Below are 18,445 nucleotides of genomic sequence, written 5' to 3'. Positions count from 1 at the left end.
AACTCCAGGACCTGACATTGTGTGTGTGTGTGTGTGTGTGTGTGTGTGTGTATGTGTGTGTGTGTGTGCCAGTACTGAGGCTTGAAATCAAGGACTTACGCTCTCACTTGGCTTTTTCTACTCAAGGCTGATGATCCATTAAGACATAGCTCCATTTCCTGTTTTGCTTTGTTTTTTTACTGTCTAACTGGAGATAAGAGTCTCACATTCATAGACTTTTCTATCCAGGCTGGATTCAAATCATGATCCTCAGATCTTATCCAGCTGCAACGTTATTTTATTCTAAAGATACTAACTTTGTTTGAATTTTAAAACCCACATAATGCACATTTCATAAAAATAAGAATATATCTTTTTTTCCAGAGCTAAAATCTGGAATTAAAAACTTCCAAGGTTTCTGAAAATTATTCATAGCACAATGGAAAGGAAATGAGGTGGATCCAGTATTTGAAAGCCTTACATGCTAAACATTTTTCTCTCCAACATTTTGTTTTATTTTTTGCACTGCAGCTACTCTACATGGCCTTGGAAGTGTTTAAGCTCTAGGACAAAAATAATAGAGGTTGGATTTTTTTCCACTTTGTGACAGTGAGTTCTTAATTCTTGTTACCTGACTAGCAAATAGGGAAGGTAAATACCCTGTAGATACTAGAATTCTCTAGCATATTGAGATTTAGTGACGTTTTCATATGAACGAGTAAATGAATATAGCTTCTCCTTTCCATACACATACTGTTGGATGACTAATTTTCTTTAATTGGGTAAGCTATCAGATTAGTCAATTTTTCTAGAAGTGCAGTAACTGGTTAGGACTCTGGGCGCCGCTGTTCACCAAGCTGGACGATGCAGGAATCACACGCCCAGTTTAAAGAAAGAGAAAAAAAAAAAAGGAAGAAAGAGGAAAGAAATGTGCCTCTTAGAATCCTCATCCCCACCAGCAGATTGAAAGGTCTACGTAAAGCTGGCTAAACCATATTTCTGGACGACTCTCCATTCGAAATTATCTTGCAAGTTGAGTTCATTATTAAGGCTCTGAAAAGCAGAGAAAGGATCTACCCATTCTAGCAGTCTGGGAGACAACTAGGAAGCCGGAGAGCAATGGCGTTCCCAGCAAAGCCCAGCGGCTGCCGGGGGCTGATGCTTTTATGCCTTTTTCTGCAACTACTATCGGAAGCTGACGCGGGAGACATGCACTACTCCGTACCAGAAGAGACTGAGAGAGGTTCTTTTGTGGGCAACATCGCCAAAGACCTGGGGGTCCAGCCCCAGGAGCTGGCGGAGCGCGGAATCCGCATCATTTCCAGAGGTAGGAAGCAGCTCTTTGCTCTGAACCCACGAATTGGCAGCTTGGTTACCGCGGGCAGGATAGACCGGGAGGAGCTCTGCGCCCAGAGCGCGCCCTGTCTGATGAATTTTAATATCCTTATTGAGCATGAAATGAAGCTTTATCCTATCGAAGTGGAAATCATTGATATTAATGACAATAGCCCCCAGTTCCAGTTACAGGAACTGGAACTTAAAATGAATGAAATAACGGCTCCAGGCACCAGGATCCCTCTGCCTTTTGGGCAAGACCTTGATGTGGGCGTGAACTCTCTCCAGAGCTACCAGCTCAGCTCCAATCCTCACTTCTCCCTGGATGTACAACGGGGACCCGATGGGACTCTGCACCCAGAAATGGTGCTACAGAGTTCTCTAGACAGAGAAGAAGCAGCTGTCCACCACCTTTTCCTCACTGCCTCCGATGGGGGTAACCCAGTCCGTTCCGGGACCCTCTGCATTCAAGTTCAGGTGGTGGATGCAAATGACAACCCTCCAGCGTTTACACAGGAGGAATACCACGTAAGTGTCCTTGAAAATGTTCAACCAGGCACTCCGCTGCTCATAGTAAATGCCACTGATCCAGATGAAGGAGCCAATGGGGAAGTAACATATTCCTTTCACAATGTCGATCACAAAGTGGCTCAAATATTTCACTTAGATTCTCACACAGGAGAAATATCAAATAAACAGCCACTGGATTTTGAAGAATACAGAGTGTATCCAATGGAAATTCAAGCTCAAGATGGTGCTGGCCTCATGACCAGAGCTAAGGTACTGGTCAAAGTTTTGGATATCAATGACAATGCCCCAGATGTAAGCATCACATCTGTCACCACTGCAGTCCCAGAAAACTTTTCTCCTGGGGCCATACTCGCACTTATCAGTGTCCATGACCTGGATTCAGGAAACAATGGTCACATCGCATGTTCCATTCCTGAAAATCTACCCTTTAAATTGGAAAGGTTACTGGATAACTACTACCGCTTAGTAACAGAAGGAACACTGGACAGAGAACTTACCCCTGGCTACAATATCACAGTTACAGTCACAGATCAGGGAACTCCACCACTGTCTACAAAAGCCTACATTTCTTTGTTAGTGACTGACATCAATGACAATCCCCCGGTTTTCCAACACAACTCCTATTCGGTCTATATTCCTGAAAATAACCCCAGAGGGGCTTCCATTTTTTCAGTGAGGGCCCAGGATGCTGACAGTAGAGAGAATGCACAAGTGACTTATGCTCTGGTGGATGACATCCTTCAGGGGACACCCTTGTCCTCCTACCTCTCCATTAATTCTGACACTGGAGTTCTCTATGCATTACAGTCATTTGACTATGAGCAGTTCCGGGATTTACAACTGACAGTGATGGCGCAAGATAGTGGAAAGCCACCGCTCAGCAGCAATGCATCACTTACCCTTTTTGTGCTAGATCAGAATGACAATGTACCTGAAATTCTGTACCCTACTGTCCCCACTGATGGGTCCACGGGTGTGGAGCTGGCACCTCGCTCTGCAGAGCCAGGATACTTGGTGACCAAGGTGGTGGCAGTGGACAAAGACTCCGGACAGAATGCCTGGCTGTCCTACCGCCTGCTCAAGGCCAGCGAGCCAGGGCTCTTCGTGGTGGGACTGCACACAGGTGAGGTGCACACAGCCAGGGCCCTGCTGGACAGAGATGCTCTCAAGCAGAGCCTGGTGGTGGCTGTGCAGGACCACGGCCAGCCCCCTCTCTCGGCCACTGTCACACTCACCATCGCTGTGGCTGACAGTATTCCAGATATCCTGGCAGACCTGGGCAGCATGGAGACCTCCACTGATCCAGAGCATTCCGACCTCACTCTCTACCTGGTGGTGGCAGTGGCTGTGGTCTCTTGCATCTTCCTGGCCTTTGTCATTGTGCTGCTGGCACTCAGGCTGAGGCGCTGGCACACCTCTCGCCTGCTCCAGTCTGCCAGGAATGGATTGGCTGGCCTGCCCCCCTCTCACTTTGTGGGCGTGGATGGAGTTCAAGCTTTCCTTCAGACCTATTCCCATGAGGTGTCCCTCACCGCGGACTCCCGCAAAAGCCACATCATCTTCCCTCAACCCAACTATGCTGACACACTCATCAGCCAGGAGAGCTGTGAGAAGAAGGATTTTCTATCTGCACCCCAGTCTTTACTAGGTGATAAAGAAGAAACATCTCAGGTAAACTTATGAATGTATATGCTATGTAGATTAAATCAGTAGATTGACCTTCTTGCTTTTAGTAGCTACTGTCTTAATTCTGTTCAGTGTACTCTAGTAGGTTTGTATTGAAAATCTTGTGTGGGTTTGGTGTTGCATGCCTGCAGTTCCACCATTCTGAAAGCTGGAGGGTTGAGAGTTTGAGGTCAACCTAAGCCACATGTCACAACCTCCTGAAAAATTGGGATCAAATAAGCCTCTATATTTATATCAGAGCATAATTGTTCTTGTAATAGAAAGGAGACTACAACCATAATATACGTGTAGGGATGAAGAGTAAAATTGGTATGCTTTTTCCTTTTGGAAAGAGGATGATATTAGAAACAAGAAGCTCTGGTATATAAACAATTTCTTGTAAACCTCTGTCCAAACCATTTAATTGCTCTGTTCTCTTATCTGAAGAGATGGAGCTTGACTAGAAAAGGCCCACCAGTACTTGTTTTCATAATACTGTTTTCATATTTCCTACATTTTATACAACTGCTCAGTCCTCGGTGAATTTAATGTAGATGTTATCTCTCGAGGTGACATGATATATAAATGATTATATAAAATTATAGAAATCTACAACAACTGCAATTTTAAATTATTTTGAATATTTTTGTTTAATATTTTTTTGGTGGGTTGTGGGACTTGACCTTGACAAACTTGGATCATGAATCATGATCCTCCTGATCTCAACCTCTTGAGAGGCTGACATTATAAACATATGCCACAGTGCCCAGGAAGAAGTGTAGCACAACCATCATATAGGATTTTGTGTTTCGGGGGTGTGTGTCATGGGGCTTGAACTTAGCCTGGGTGCTGTAACTGAGCTCTGTAGATCAAGGCTATCACCCCACCCTTGAGCCAAGCCGCACTTCCTGTGTTCTAGAGGTTAATTGGACATAAGAGTCTCAGGTCCTTTTGTGCTGAGCTGGCTTTGAACCTTGCTCCTCAGATCTCAGCCTCCTGCGTAGCTAGGATTATAGGCATGAGCCACTGCACCCCGGCTGTTTAATCTTTTATTAGGAGATATTTTATATATGTTGAAGAGTACATTTGTTAATCAGGTACCAATGGCTCATTCCACTATAATCCTAGATACTCTGAAAGCTGAGAACTGAATATTGCAGCATAGTATTTGAGGTGCTTATTTCCAAATAACCACCAGAAACTGGGAAATGGCACTATGGCTAAAAGTGATAGAGTGCTTACATTTAGTGCCAAGGTTTTGAGTTCAAGCCCCATGATCAAAGAAAACAAAAAAATCACTTGTATAAGCCAGGTCCTGGTGGCTCGTGCCTGTAATGCTACTTGTTTTGTTGTACTTCACACCCAGCAAGGACAGGAAATGTGTGAGATTATTGGCTCCAATTAGCCAGCAAAATCCAGAAGTAGAGCTGTGGTTCAAGTGGTATAATGCTAGCTTTAAGTGAAAAAGCTGAATAAGTTTAAGCCCCAGTACTGGCACACAGACAGACAGACAGACAGACAGACAGACAGACACACACACACACACACACACACACACAAACACACACACACACAAACACCCCCCCAAAGAATACATTTGATCTATATTTATACCATATAACTTGATAGTTTTGATCCTCTTTTCCTTTACATTATATCTATATTAAAATGACTAAAAATTAACCACAAAATATATGTAAATTTTCATAAGGAAGAAATATAGTATAGGAGAGTAAATCTGTGCCTTCATATCTTTAATCTGCTCTGATGAATTACAGAGATACATAAAATTAAAAAGAAAGTGACAGGGGGAAAGCACGCATTTAAATAGAAGATAAATACCTAGACGGACTGAAAATAGAACATTACTCTGGGTGGAATAATCCGGGCACAAAAGGTCAAATGCTGTAAGATTCCTTGTATGAAGTCCTTGAATTGGTCAAGCTCACAAAGACAAAAATTAGAATGATGGCTCCCAAGTGCTGAGGGAGAAGGATGGAAAAGATGGTAGTATAAGTGTTTTCAAAGTTCTATGTTTCACCAGAGGAAGAAAAAGCTGTGGAGGTAGACAGTGGTGGTGGTTATTAAACCATGCAATGTGAATTATTTTTTTTGCCAGTCCTGGGCTTGAGCTCAGGGCCTGAGCACTGTCCTTGGACTTTCTCAAGGTTAGAGCTCTACCACTTGAGCCTCAGCACCACTTCTGGCTTTTTTTCTATGTATGTGGTACCGAGGAATTGAACCCGGGTCTTCATGCATGCTAGGCAAGCACTTTAACCACTAGGCCAAACTCCCGGCCCCGCAATGTGAATTATTAGTGCCACAGAGCTCATACTTAAAAATACCAAAATGGTGCTGGGAGTTTGGCCTAGTGGTAGAGTGTTTGCCTAGGATGCACAAAGACCCATGTTTGATTCCTCGGATACCACATATATAGAAAAGCTGAAAGTGGTGCTGTGGCTCAAGTGGTAGAGCACTAGCCTTGAGGAAAGCCCAAGGACAATGTCCAGGCCCTGAAATCAAGCGCAGGACTGGCAAAAAAATATTAAAATGGTAGCTGGGTGCAGTGACTCATGCCTATAATCCTAGCCATTCAGGAGTCTGAGATCTGAGGATCATGGTTCAAAGTCATCCTAGGCACTAAAGATCCTGAGACTCTTATCTCCAGTTAACCACTAGAAAACCAGAAGTGGTGCTGTCGCTCAAGCTTTGAACTGAAGAGCTAAGGGACAGGGCCCAGGCCCAGAGTCCAAACCCTGACAAAAAAAAATGTGTGTGGTGCATATATATGCATATATATGAAATGATAAGTGCTGCTATGTGTGATTTATAACAATGTTTAAAGAAAAGAAGTCCAGTTACTCTACTGGGAAGCTCAGGCCTAAATCAAAATCCACATAGAGAAACTACATGGAAGTGGAGCAGCCATAACTACCCAGTCATCCAGATATTTTAGCGCACTAGCTGAGCCCACACTTCCAACAGCTACATGAGTAACCACAACCAAAAAAGGGAGCCAAACAAAAACAAAAGAGGACCAAGAAAGAATCCAATATCCTAATGCAAGCATATGGGAAATACACTTTGTCATTTTTTGCATAATGATATATAGAGCAGCAATTGAAGCAAACATGATCAAATTAAATGAATATTAAAATGTAATGGCAAGAAGAGTGCATGACAGAATATAGAATGCTATTTTTTGTGTGAATTCCACATAGACAAAAATGTGTTGAAGTGTTCTATATGTAGTCACAAAAGAGAAATATGTAGCCTGAGACTGTAGCTCAGTACAGTGCAATGGTATGTTCTTGGGTTCAAGGTCCATCACTGAAAATACATAAATAAAGAAAAGATAAAAACATGGATAGGAGCAATAAATACTATCACTGTACAGGGTTTGTTTTTAGAACTTGATCTCCAATATCTAGAATAACTATTTCAGGCAAGAATCACCAATGTTGAAAAATGGTATTTTATTTATTAGTTTCTTTAAAACAGTGTTCACTTAATCTCCAAATGGTTCTCTACATGGTGTTCACTCTCTTAGGAAACACACCATATAAGGAAAGGACTGTAATTTCAAACACCGTTGACTGATTGATTCCTAAAGTGGTTTAAGGTCCAATCAAAATTGGGAACGCCTTTGGTGAGACCCACACACAGCTGAGATAGCATTTCCGAGTATTCCCCATTGCCAAGGGTTTCCCAATATCACAGCAGCCACGCAATCCTGCGGCACACTCTTCATTTTTAATATTCTCTCCCTCCATGCAGACTTCCTTTGGCCATGTTCATAGTTTTCATCTCCATCCTCAATCCAAACAAGTGTAGGGTACACGAGCCCAGTTAAATATCTGATGATTCCATAAATACAACTGTTGCCATTAAGGTATTGAGCAGATAAATTAAAAACACAAACTCATAAGACATTCTACCTAATGTTTTAAGAGACTTTTTAAAATCTGAATACACGATATGGAAGAGGACAGAGATGCTTGGACCAAGACAAGAGCCAGGTCTCATTAATAATTTGGGCACATGGGTGAATAACAATAAAGGGCACATTAATGTACAGCACTCTTATTCATTCTGTGTGGGTGGGGGGCAAAACTTCTTAAAAGATTTACTCCTAACATTTTAGAAACTCAAAAGCAACAGACAAACTGTAAACACTTACATGGGTTTGCCTAAGCGCGTGCATAAACTAGCTAGGCCTCTGGGCGTCGCTGTTGACCACGTAAGGAGGGAGAGGCAGCCAGAGGACCAGCCAGCAATACCGCGCCCACACGCCCAGGGCTGGGCACCGAGCCTGCAAGCTTCGGCATGGCAGATCAACTGCGTCCCGCAGCACATTAGTTCTCGCTACAGGAACCTGGGTCCTGTGGCTGTGGGTCGTCGCAGACCCTGGGAATTAGAGAGAGGAATCTCCCACTGGATGCTGGAACCCATTCACTGAGAAAACCCCGCGGCAGCCAGGCAATGGCGGCTGCGCACAAGTCCCTCCACTGCGGGAAGCTGGTGGCGCTGTGCCTTCTCTGGGCCGGCCTGTGGAAGGCTGGGGCCGGGCAGATTCGCTATTCCGTGCCAGAGGAGATGGACAAAGGCTCCTTCGTGGGCAGCATCGCCAAGGACTTGGGCTGGGAGCCGCGGGAGCTGGCGCAGCGCAGAGTCCGCGTGGTCTCCAGAGGTAGGACGCAGCTCTTCGCGTTGAGCCCGCGGGGCGGCAGCCTGGTCACTGCGGACAGGATCGACCGCGAGGAGCTCTGCGCCCAGCGCGCGCGCTGCCTGCTCAACTTTAACATATTACTGGAAGACAAACTGACTGTTTATTCCGTGGAGGTGGAAATCACAGATATTAATGACAATGCCCCTCGCTTTGGAGTAGAGGAGCTGGAGCTCAAAGTCAGTGAAACCACTGCCCCGGGATTCCGGATCCCTCTTAAGAGTGCGCATGACGCTGACGTGGGAGACAACGCCCTGCACAACTATCAGCTCAACTCTAATGCCCACTTCTCCCTGGAAGTGCAACGTGGGGAGGATGGGAACAAATACCCGGAGCTGGTGCTGGAGCGCGCTTTGGATCGCGAGGAAGAGGCGATTCACCATCTGGTTCTTGTGGCTTCTGATGGGGGCAGCCCGGTGCGATCTGGCACCTGCCGCATCCGCGTGACAGTTCTGGATGCGAACGACAATGCGCCTGTTTTTACACAGCCCAAGTACCGAGTAAGTGTTCCAGAGAATATATCTGTAGGCTCTCGAATAATCACCGTGACCGCCACGGATGCAGATGATGGATACAATGCACAAGTGACATACTTTCTAGAGCGCATTCCTGGAGCAACCACAGACATATTCGAGCTGGAGTCAACATCTGGAGATCTAAGGATCACAAAAAGTCTAGATTATGAGGAGGCTAAGTCCCACGAAATTGATATTGAAGCCCAGGATGGCCCGGGCCTTCTGACCAGAACTAAGGCCATCATTACCGTTCTGGATGTGAATGACAATGCCCCGGAATTTTACATGACATCTGCCGCTAGCTCAATTCCTGAAGACTCTCCTCCAGGAACCATAATTGCACTTTTCAATGTAGACGACAGAGACTCTGGGCAAAACGCTTTTGTCACGTGTTCCCTCCCAGAGGAACTGCCTTTCAAGTTAGAAAGGTCAGTGGATAATTACTACAGACTGGTCACAACCAGAAGCCTGGACAGGGAACAGGTTTCCTTTTACAACATCACTCTCAGTGCTATAGATGGAGGGAACCCGCCACTGTGCACAGATGCTTACGTGCTGCTGCAGGTAGCAGATATCAACGACAACCCACCAGCCTTCCCCCAGGCTAACTACTCTGTCTACCTTAAGGAGAACAACCCCAGAGGCACCTCCATCGTTACCCTGTCGGCTCACGACCCAGACAGTGAACACAATGCGCATGTAACCTACTCCCTGGCTGAGGAGACCTTTCAAGGAGTGCCTCTCTCCTCCTACATCTCCATCAACCCTGACAGCGGGGTCCTCTATGCTCTGCAGTCCTTTGATTATGAGCAATTCCAGAACCTGCAGCTGTGGGTGATAGCTCTGGACAGCGGGAAACCTCCACTGAGCAGCAATGTATCATTGAACCTGTTCTTGGTGGACCAGAATGACAATGCACCTGAAATTCTGTACCCTGTCTTCCCCACCGATGGGTCTACAGGTGTAGAGCTGGCACCTCGCTCTGCAGAGCCAGGATACTTGGTGACCAAGGTGGTGGCAGTGGACAAAGACTCCGGACAGAATGCCTGGCTGTCCTACCGCCTGCTCAAGGCCAGCGAGCCAGGGCTCTTCATGGTGGGACTGCACACAGGCGAGGTGCGCACAGCCAGGGCCTTGCTGGACAGAGATGCTCTCAAGCAGAGCCTGGTGGTGGCTGTGCAGGACCACGGCCAGCCCCCTCTCTCGGCCACTGTCACACTCACCATCGCTGTGGCTGACAGTATTCCAGATATCCTGGCAGACCTGGGCAGCATGGAGACCTCCACTGATCCAGAGCATTCCGACCTCACTCTCTACCTGGTGGTGGCAGTGGCTGTGGTCTCTTGCATCTTCCTGGCCTTTGTCATTGTGCTGCTGGCACTCAGGCTGAGGCGCTGGCACACCTCTCGCCTGCTCCAGCCTTCCAGGAATGGATTGGCTGGCCTGTCCCCCTCTCACTTTGTGGGCGTGGATGGAGTTCAGGCTTTCCTTCAGACCTATTCCCATGAGGTGTCCCTCACCGCGGACTCCCGCAAAAGCCACATCATCTTCCCTCAACCCAACTATGCTGACACACTCATCAGCCAAGAGAGCTGTGAGAAGAAGGATTTTCTGTCTGCATCCCAGTGTTTACTAGGTAATAAAGAAGAAACATCTCAGGTAAAGTTACCTTTTCAGGATATTTTTGTTTTCTAAAATGTACTTTGCCTAATTAATTGCTTGCACTGTTTTAGTCTCAAAATGTCCTGGGAAATTAATCTTGATGAATCATTTCTAAGGTCTTTTAGGTTTTCTTGGTGTGTAATTCCAGAAGCTGTGGTGGAATGATTTTATAGTTGGCATCGATCCGGAGTTAGTAGTTTATTGTGTATTAATAATGTACACTACTGAAATATTACCAAAAATAATCATTTCCCCCCTTTTCAGATACCATCTCTTCTACTGTATGATCAGTTCCTTCTGTCTCAAAACATAAAGGGACAGGGATTTTGGCCTCATGGTAGAGTGCTTTCCTGGCATTCCCGAAGCCCTGCGTTGGATTCCTTGGGACCAGATGTCCAAAAAAAGCCAGCAGGTGTGCTGTGGCTCAAGTGGTAGAGCTCTAGCCTTAAGGAAGCTCAAGGATAGTGCCTAAGACCTGAGTTTAAGCCCTAGGACTGGTGTAAAAAAATAATCCCATAAAGAGTGGGTAGGGCTTGTTTTCTCACTCCTTTTATCCTAGCTTCCTAAGGAATCTGTGATGATTGTGGTTTAAAACAAGCCTAGACAGGAAATTTTATGAGACTCTTATCTCCATTTAACCACCAAAACCCCAAAAGTGGAGCTGTGACTCAAAAGCACTATTGTCCATGTTAAACAAAATGTTCAGGTCCCCCAGTCATGTCATTCAATAATAGAGCACTTGGCTTTGGTTCTGTCCTCAGCATTACAGTTTGTCCTCCATAATGGATTTTGTGTTCTGGAAAATCTTTTCCTCCTTTAAAATGTGAAAACATTTGTTTTGTGAAACAGTTTACTTGGCAAATACCTTAAATTTTGTCTCAGTTTTATCTCAGGCCTTTTCACCTTCTTTAATTTGTAATAAATTTCTATTAAAGGGATGAAGATTCAAAACTATGGTGGGTTTTTTCTTTGTAGTGGTGGGGATCACAATCAAGGTTCTCTGAAGGCTAAGTATGCTCTTTACTACTGAAAAACATCCCAAGTCCACACATTTGGGAGTGTGTGGGTGCATGCACTATGGGTTAAACCCAGGGTCCTCAGGCACCATATGCCCTATCTGTGTTATGCATCCCAGCCCAGATATGCAAGTTTTAGGATGATCTGTCATGGTCCATCTGTTTAGTTCTATATCATATTGCCCTTTAAAGTAGCTGTCTACTTTTAACAGCTGACTGACTTATCACTTGCTCTATTTTTTTTAAAAAAGGAACAGTCATTATAAATAGGTTCCCTTTCATTGTTACTCTTCATGTCTTGAAATTTTATTGCAATTTTTATCTTTTAATATATACTGTGGGGGGCTGGGAATTTTGTCTAGTGGTAGAGCTCTAGTCTTTAGAAAAGTCCAGTGCTCAGGCCCTTAGTTCAAGGTCCAAGACTGGCAAAAGAAAAAAAAATGTTCTGTGCCTTCAGCACAGCTTTGATTTTAAAAAATGAAATGGATTCAGAGGTTGTATCATACAATTGCCTCTAAAGATCATCTTGCTACATTTCCCCACTCGTATCAGCTTCTATAATTCCAGTCCCTCACCTAATCTGAGACACTCTTGAAACTACAGTTTTCCTTCCACATTCTTTTTCCCAGGTTGGCTTTCATTACAATGGTCACATATTTAAAACAGAGGATAATGAAAACAATTATACTCTATGTGCTGCCATGGTTTGTTTTTGCCCTGAGCCCTGAACTCAGGCCTCAGCATTGTCCTGGTATACTCTTTTGCTCAAGGCTAGCACTCTGCTACTTGAGCCACAATGCCAAATTCAGCTTTTTGTGTGTATGTGATACTAAAGAATTGAACCCAGGGCTCCATGCACGTTAGGAAACCACTCTATCTCTAGGCCACACTCCCAATCCTAAGGTAGTTTTTTATATTGATTTGTAATAATTTATTCTTGTATTTTATACTGTCACATATCTTCAAACACTGTGATGTTTTTAATAACTTTTTTAATTTTTGCTAGTCCTGAGGCTTGACCTGATGGTCTGAGCACTGTCCTTGGGCTTTTCTCAAGACTAGAGCTCTGCCACTTGAGCCACAGCATCACTCTGTCTTTTTCTATGTATGTGGTACTGAGGAATTGAACTTGGGTCTTCGTGCATGCTAGGCAAGCACTCTACCACTAGGCCAAACTCCTCGCCCCTTTAATAACTTGATATGGGAAATCTGGGAGTTCGTTCAACTGTGCTTATTGTGATTTCAAAAATATCTATGTGGTAAAATTGATACTAATTGGGGGAAAATATGCCATAATATCTTTACTTGTAAGTAAATAATAAAGTACAAATGGAGAAAAATAATATCATAAATAAGTATGAGATGCATCATGAATGAGATGATCTATATGTATTATATTCCTACTTTTGTGCTCAAATCAGAGACAAGAAAAGGGATTCTGAGACATGAAACAAAAGTTTCTCTACTAATTTCAGCTGTTTTTTTTTTTAAAGAAAATTATCCTTACACTTTAGACTTAGGCATAATGAACTTCCCTCAAAATCCAGAAGGTCTATAATTTCTCTCCCACATATAAGCATTTTCCATGATCAACTCCTCTTTTAGTGGAAAGGTGTTTGCTAATCTAATCTCCAAAGCTATATTAAACTACTTCCTCGGCTGCCCACAATGGCATCTCATTGCACTGTAACTTCCTGTTTGTTTTCAGCTTCATAAACTTCGTGTTATTACTGGTTGTATTTATATTGTTTGCCTTAAATCCCCAGACAAATGTATTACCTGACACCCAGTTATGCATTTATTTAATAAATGTGTCAGGCAATCAAACATAAACTTCAAGAATTGAAGTCAAGTGTTAAATGCATTGTTCCAAAGGTAGAGTACCTGCCTAACAAGGTCTGTACAGGCCCTGAGATCAAAAACCACTACAAGAAAGAAAGAAGGAAGGAACCAAAGGAAGAAATGGAGGAAGGAAAAACAAAAGAATTGTAAATATGGCAGGAGTTTCTGTATGGCTCTTAAAATGAACATTTAGAAGCTGTAACTCCACTGTGTTTGAAGAGATATTGGTAGAAATTGAGGACAGTGTATGACTTCCTAAGAAAGATAACTTGAAGTCCAACCCTTTCCTGTGCCATTTAAATTATACAAAAATACAACTAGTCGTATTACCTTGAGTACAAAAAAGATGATCAGGTGTGAGGAAACAGTTGCGTGCAAGTGTACAGTAAATGGTTAGGCCTCTGGGTGTCGCTGTAGACCACTCATGAGGAAAACCCGCTGCTGGAGTGCAAGTCCACCATTTCCTTGCTTCTAAAACGCAGAGCCAGAAAATCAGGCAGAAAATTAAGGCGACTACCAAGCTCGCCCGGTAATTCAGCCAGCTCTGCGATCTATGAATAAGTCCCACAAAAGCCCTAACTCCTTGAGGAAGTAAGGTTGGAGGGTATCGTGGGAAACTGGAAGAGAATTCAGAGGAATTAATTCAGCAAAAAAAGACATGAGCAAGTGCCTGAAATTTCAAAACGGCAGAGGACTGGCTCTGCTGTGCGCGCTCCTGGGGATGCTGTGGGACACGGGGGCCGGGCAGATCCGCTACTCCGTTCCCGAGGAAATAGACAAAGGCTCGTTCGTGGGGAACATCTCCAGGGACCTGGGACTGGAGCCCCGCGAGCTGGCGCAGCGCGGAGTCCGCATCGTCTCCAGAGGTAGGACGCAGCTTTTCTCTCTGAACCCGCGGGGCGGCAGCTTGGTCACGGCGGGCAGGATAGACCGGGAGGAGCTCTGCGCCCAGAGCGCGCCGTGTCTGGTGAGCTTTAACATCTTGATTGAGGACAAACTGCAGATTTTTGAAGTAGAAGTAGACATTAAAGATATTAATGACAATGCTCCCAGCTTTCCAACAGAGAAATTAGAAATCAAAATTGGTGAACTAACCGTACCTGGGAGCCGATTTCCACTTAAAACTGCATTTGACCCCGATATAGGCACAAACTCCTTGCAGAACTACAAGCTCAGTCCCACGGACTACTTTTCCTTGGTTGTGAACACTGTCTCTGATGGTGCTAAATACCCAGAGCTGGTCCTGGAGCGATCCCTGGATCGTGAGAAAAAGGAAGTTCACCAGCTGGAGCTCACTGCCTCCGATGGTGGCGCTCCTATCCACTCAGGTATCCTGTGCATCCAAGTGATAGTGGTGGATGCAAATGACAACCCACCAGTGTTTACACAGCCTGAGTACCATGTCAGTGTTCTGGAGAATGTGCCAGTCGGCACCTGGTTGATCACAGTGAATGCCACTGATCCTGATGAAGGATTCAATGCTCAAGTGGCCTACATTCTGGATAAAATGCCTGGGAAAATTTCTCAGGTTTTCCAGCTCAATTCTGCAACTGGTGACATATCAACATTAAAAAGCCTGGATTATGAGGAGGCTATGTTCTATGAAATTAAAATCGAAGCACAAGACGGCCCAGGTCTTTTCTCAAGAGCCAAGGTTCTAGTCACAGTTCTGGATGTGAACGACAATGCCCCAGAAGTTACAGTCACTTCCCTCACAGGCTCGGTTCCTGAAGAGGCTGCTGCTGGGAGAGAAATTGCTCTTATCAATGTGCATGACCGGGATTCTGGACAGAATGGGCAAGTTTCAGTTTTTGTCCTAGGAAATCTGCCATTTAATTTAGAAAAATCAATAGGCCAGTATTACCGCTTAGTGACTTCTGGGTCTCTAGATCGAGAACAGGTGTCCCAATATAACCTCAGTCTGAGAGCCATAGATGGTGGAAGCCCTCCACTGTCCACAGAAACTCACATCACTGTGCATGTGACAGACATCAATGACAACCCTCCTACCTTCACACAAGCCTCCTACTCTGCCTACATCCCAGAAAATAACCCTAGGGGAGCCTCAATCTTCTCTGTGACTGCCCAGGACCCAGACAGTGAGGACAATGCTCTTATCACTTATTCGCTGACTGATGACACCTTACAGGGGAAGCCACTGTCATCCTATGTCTCCATCAACTCCAATACAGGTGTACTGTATGCACTACATTCCTTTGACTATGAGCAGTTTCGAGAACTACAGCTACTGGTGACAGCTAGGGACAATGGGAACCCTCCTCTTAGCACCAATGTATCACTGAGCTTGTTTGTGGTGGACCAGAACGACCATGCCCCAGAAATTCTGTACCCTCCCCTACCTACTGATGGTTCTACAGGTGTCCAGCTGGCACCCCACTCTGCAGAACCTGGATATCTAGTGACCAAGGTGGTAGCAGTGGACAAGGACTCAGGACAGAATGCCTGGCTGTCCTACCGCCTGCTCAAGGCCAGCGAGCCGGGGCTCTTCATGGTGGGACTGCACACAGGTGAGGTGCGCACAGCCAGGGCCCTACTGGACAGAGATGCTCTCAAGCAGAGCCTGGTGGTGGCTGTGCAGGACCATGGCCAGCCCCCTCTCTCAGCCACTGTCACACTCACCATTGCAGTGGCTGACAGTATCCCTGATGTCTTGGCAGATTTGGGCAGCATCAAGACTCTTGTTGATCCAGAGCATTCCGACCTCACACTCTACTTGGTGGTGGCAGTGGCTGTGGTCTCTTGCATCTTCCTGGCCTTTGTCATTCTGCTGCTTGTCCTCAGGCTGAGACGCTGGCACATGTCACGCATGCTTCAGGTTACAGGAGATAGGCTGGGGGCCATGCCTGACTCACACTTTTTAGGTGTAGACAGGGTGCAAGCTTTCCTTCAGACCTATTCCCATGAGGTGTCCCTCACCGCAGACTCCCACAAAAGCCACATCATCTTCCCTCAACCCAACTATGCTGACACACTCATCAGCCAGGAGAGCTGTGAGAAAAGTGACCCTCTCCTGGTACCTCAAGATGTACTTGAAACTAAAGGAGACCTCAAGCTGTTTGAGGTAAGTTTTTTTCTTTAGGTTTTATGCAGGTGCAGTACTCATGCAACAAGATACTCAATTATTCTGTTGGCTATACATGTATCCTCTCCTGAGTGTGTGAGAAAATTGTGCTCCATTGCCTATTTATGGCAAAGTGGTCTAAGTAACTCTGGTCAATGAGTTGTGACTGGTACTTTAGTGGTGTTTTTTGTCTCTTGTTAGAGGAATCTCCAAATTGCCACTGTGAAAATTCCAGATCTCTAAGTTATCCTTTGAAAATGTGACTATTCTTTCTACCTGTATCCTTGAATAATCATGATGAGAAAATGGCTTTGGTTGTTGCTCTGGTGCTATGATGGCACTCAGGGCCATACTATATATGTCTTCTACCACTGAACTACTCAGCCTGCCTTTTACTTTTTAAATCCCTGTGATTTGGACTTTATCTTTCTTGTTTACCTAGTCTTTCTGGATTAACAAATTTTAAAAAATGAATACAGTTTTTCATACTTTCATACATCATGTTTGACTCTTCCAAGACAGATCGTACTCTTTTATCTTACAACTGTAAGAACTGTAGAATGAAAAATTCAGGAACCAGGCATGATGGCATGTCCATAGTCCCAGATACTTGGGATATGCTAAGAAGGTAGTATCACTTGAGCCCAAGAATCCAGACTTAGGAATCTTGAGCAACTGAGTGAAACAAACCTCAAGAAAAATGTAGAGCTAACTTAAATAGTTTAACTTTTTAGTGTTGTGTGTATTTTCATACTGATTATAGATTTTTTTCTTGAAGACAAAAAGTCCATTTGTCTTAACTATTATGAGATTTAGAGTGGTATTTATTATCTCTTGAGGAGGATTTTTTTAAGGCAGGGAATTATCTCATTCTCAGCAGGAAATTTCCAGACCACCAGTTTCAACAATGAAATAAGTCTTCATCACTCTTCTTAAATTTTATTTCATGGGTCTATTCTGAAATTTATGAAATTATTTTAGCTCATATGTTTATAAAAGAGTCATTAGAAATGGACCAAAATGTTTCATTAGCCTTAAGGGGACAGGTCTGTAAATATACCAAGGAAAACTAAATTCAAATGTGTGAACCAGAAGAAGCTATTATAAGCAAAGAAATGTGTACTATCACTCAAATTCAAATACCTCATAGAATTTTTAAAAATCATACAACTTTGCCCTATCTTTGGGGGGCATTCTTTATAGTATTAGTGTCATTTTCCCCACGAGGACAAAAATATGTAATGGAGGGTGCCAGTTGGCATTAATAGGCTAAAAGGAATAGAGATATGTCTCAGTAGTAGAGCATCTGCCTATCAGGCATATGGATCTTAGTTCAGCCCCATACCTCAGAGTAACAACAAAACACTTATGCAAGATAATTGTCTACAAATACATGAAATCCTGTATGTGTGTGTGTGTGTTAGAGAGTACAAAGGTAGTATAATTTGCACATATTGGTGCATATAATGCACCAATATTTTTCTAAAGAACAGGCAAGGATTCATTCCAAAGCGAAGGGAGGTGAAATTCATAATAAAACAAACAAAAAGCATGAAGGCTTGGAATAGAGAAAACAAGAAAAATCTTTTCTGGGGAAACAGACAATATCCTGCCATTGACTGGAGTATGACTAGTAATAAGCACTCCAAAACAGGGAAATAAATTGTTAAGTCAGTATCTTGGGAAAGTTTGCTGCTATAACAAAATAATTAAGGCTGGAAAATTTATAAAGGGCAGAAGTTTATTTAAATGTTTGGATTTTTTCTGGAGATGGGTAGTCCAAGACTATACCATCATTTGCTCCGCATCTGGTGAGGATCTTCTTGCTGGATCCTTACATAACAAAAAGTATCACATGACAAAACACAGCAAATGAACCAGAAACAGCTGTTTGTATAACAAAGGCACTCATGTGCTACCCATTAATCCTTCATAGAGGCAGAGCCCTCATGAGACAGTCATGATCCAAAAGTCCTGACTCCCCATCTCATATGAATTTGGAGATTATGTTTCCAACATATAAAATGTGGGGGTCATATTCAAAGTACAGGAACATCTAATTTGGTTGTGTTTTGAATAAAAGGATTTGCCC

At 44.0% G+C, this 18,445-nt stretch overlaps 1 protein-coding gene across 3 annotated transcripts in view; it reads left to right on the top strand.

The window, feature by feature from the left end:
* Nucleotides 1–760: 760 nt before the first annotated feature.
* Nucleotides 761–18,445, top strand: part of LOC150063974 (protocadherin gamma-C4) — a 186,176-nt gene continuing 168,491 nt past the window's right edge. Inside the window, exon 1 of one of the 3 annotated variants that reach the window (XM_090331352.1) lies at nucleotides 761–3,516. In XM_090331352.1, coding sequence (XP_090187478.1) covers nucleotides 1,099–3,516 — 2,418 coding nt within the window. In that variant the 5' untranslated portion in view covers nucleotides 761–1,098. Of the gene's footprint in view, nucleotides 3,517–7,850; nucleotides 10,411–13,758; nucleotides 16,354–18,445 lie in introns of those variants that run through there. The other 2 variants (XM_090331351.1, XM_090331345.1) reach the window with 2 other exon arrangements.

The sequence above is a fragment of the Megascapheus bottae genome, chromosome 4, assembly GCF_031878675.1.
Source record: "Megascapheus bottae isolate mThoBot1 chromosome 4, mThoBot2.hap1, whole genome shotgun sequence".
NCBI classification, from domain to species: domain Eukaryota; kingdom Metazoa; phylum Chordata; class Mammalia; order Rodentia; family Geomyidae; genus Megascapheus; species Megascapheus bottae.
This window is presented reverse-complemented; position numbering and strand designations above follow the sequence as displayed.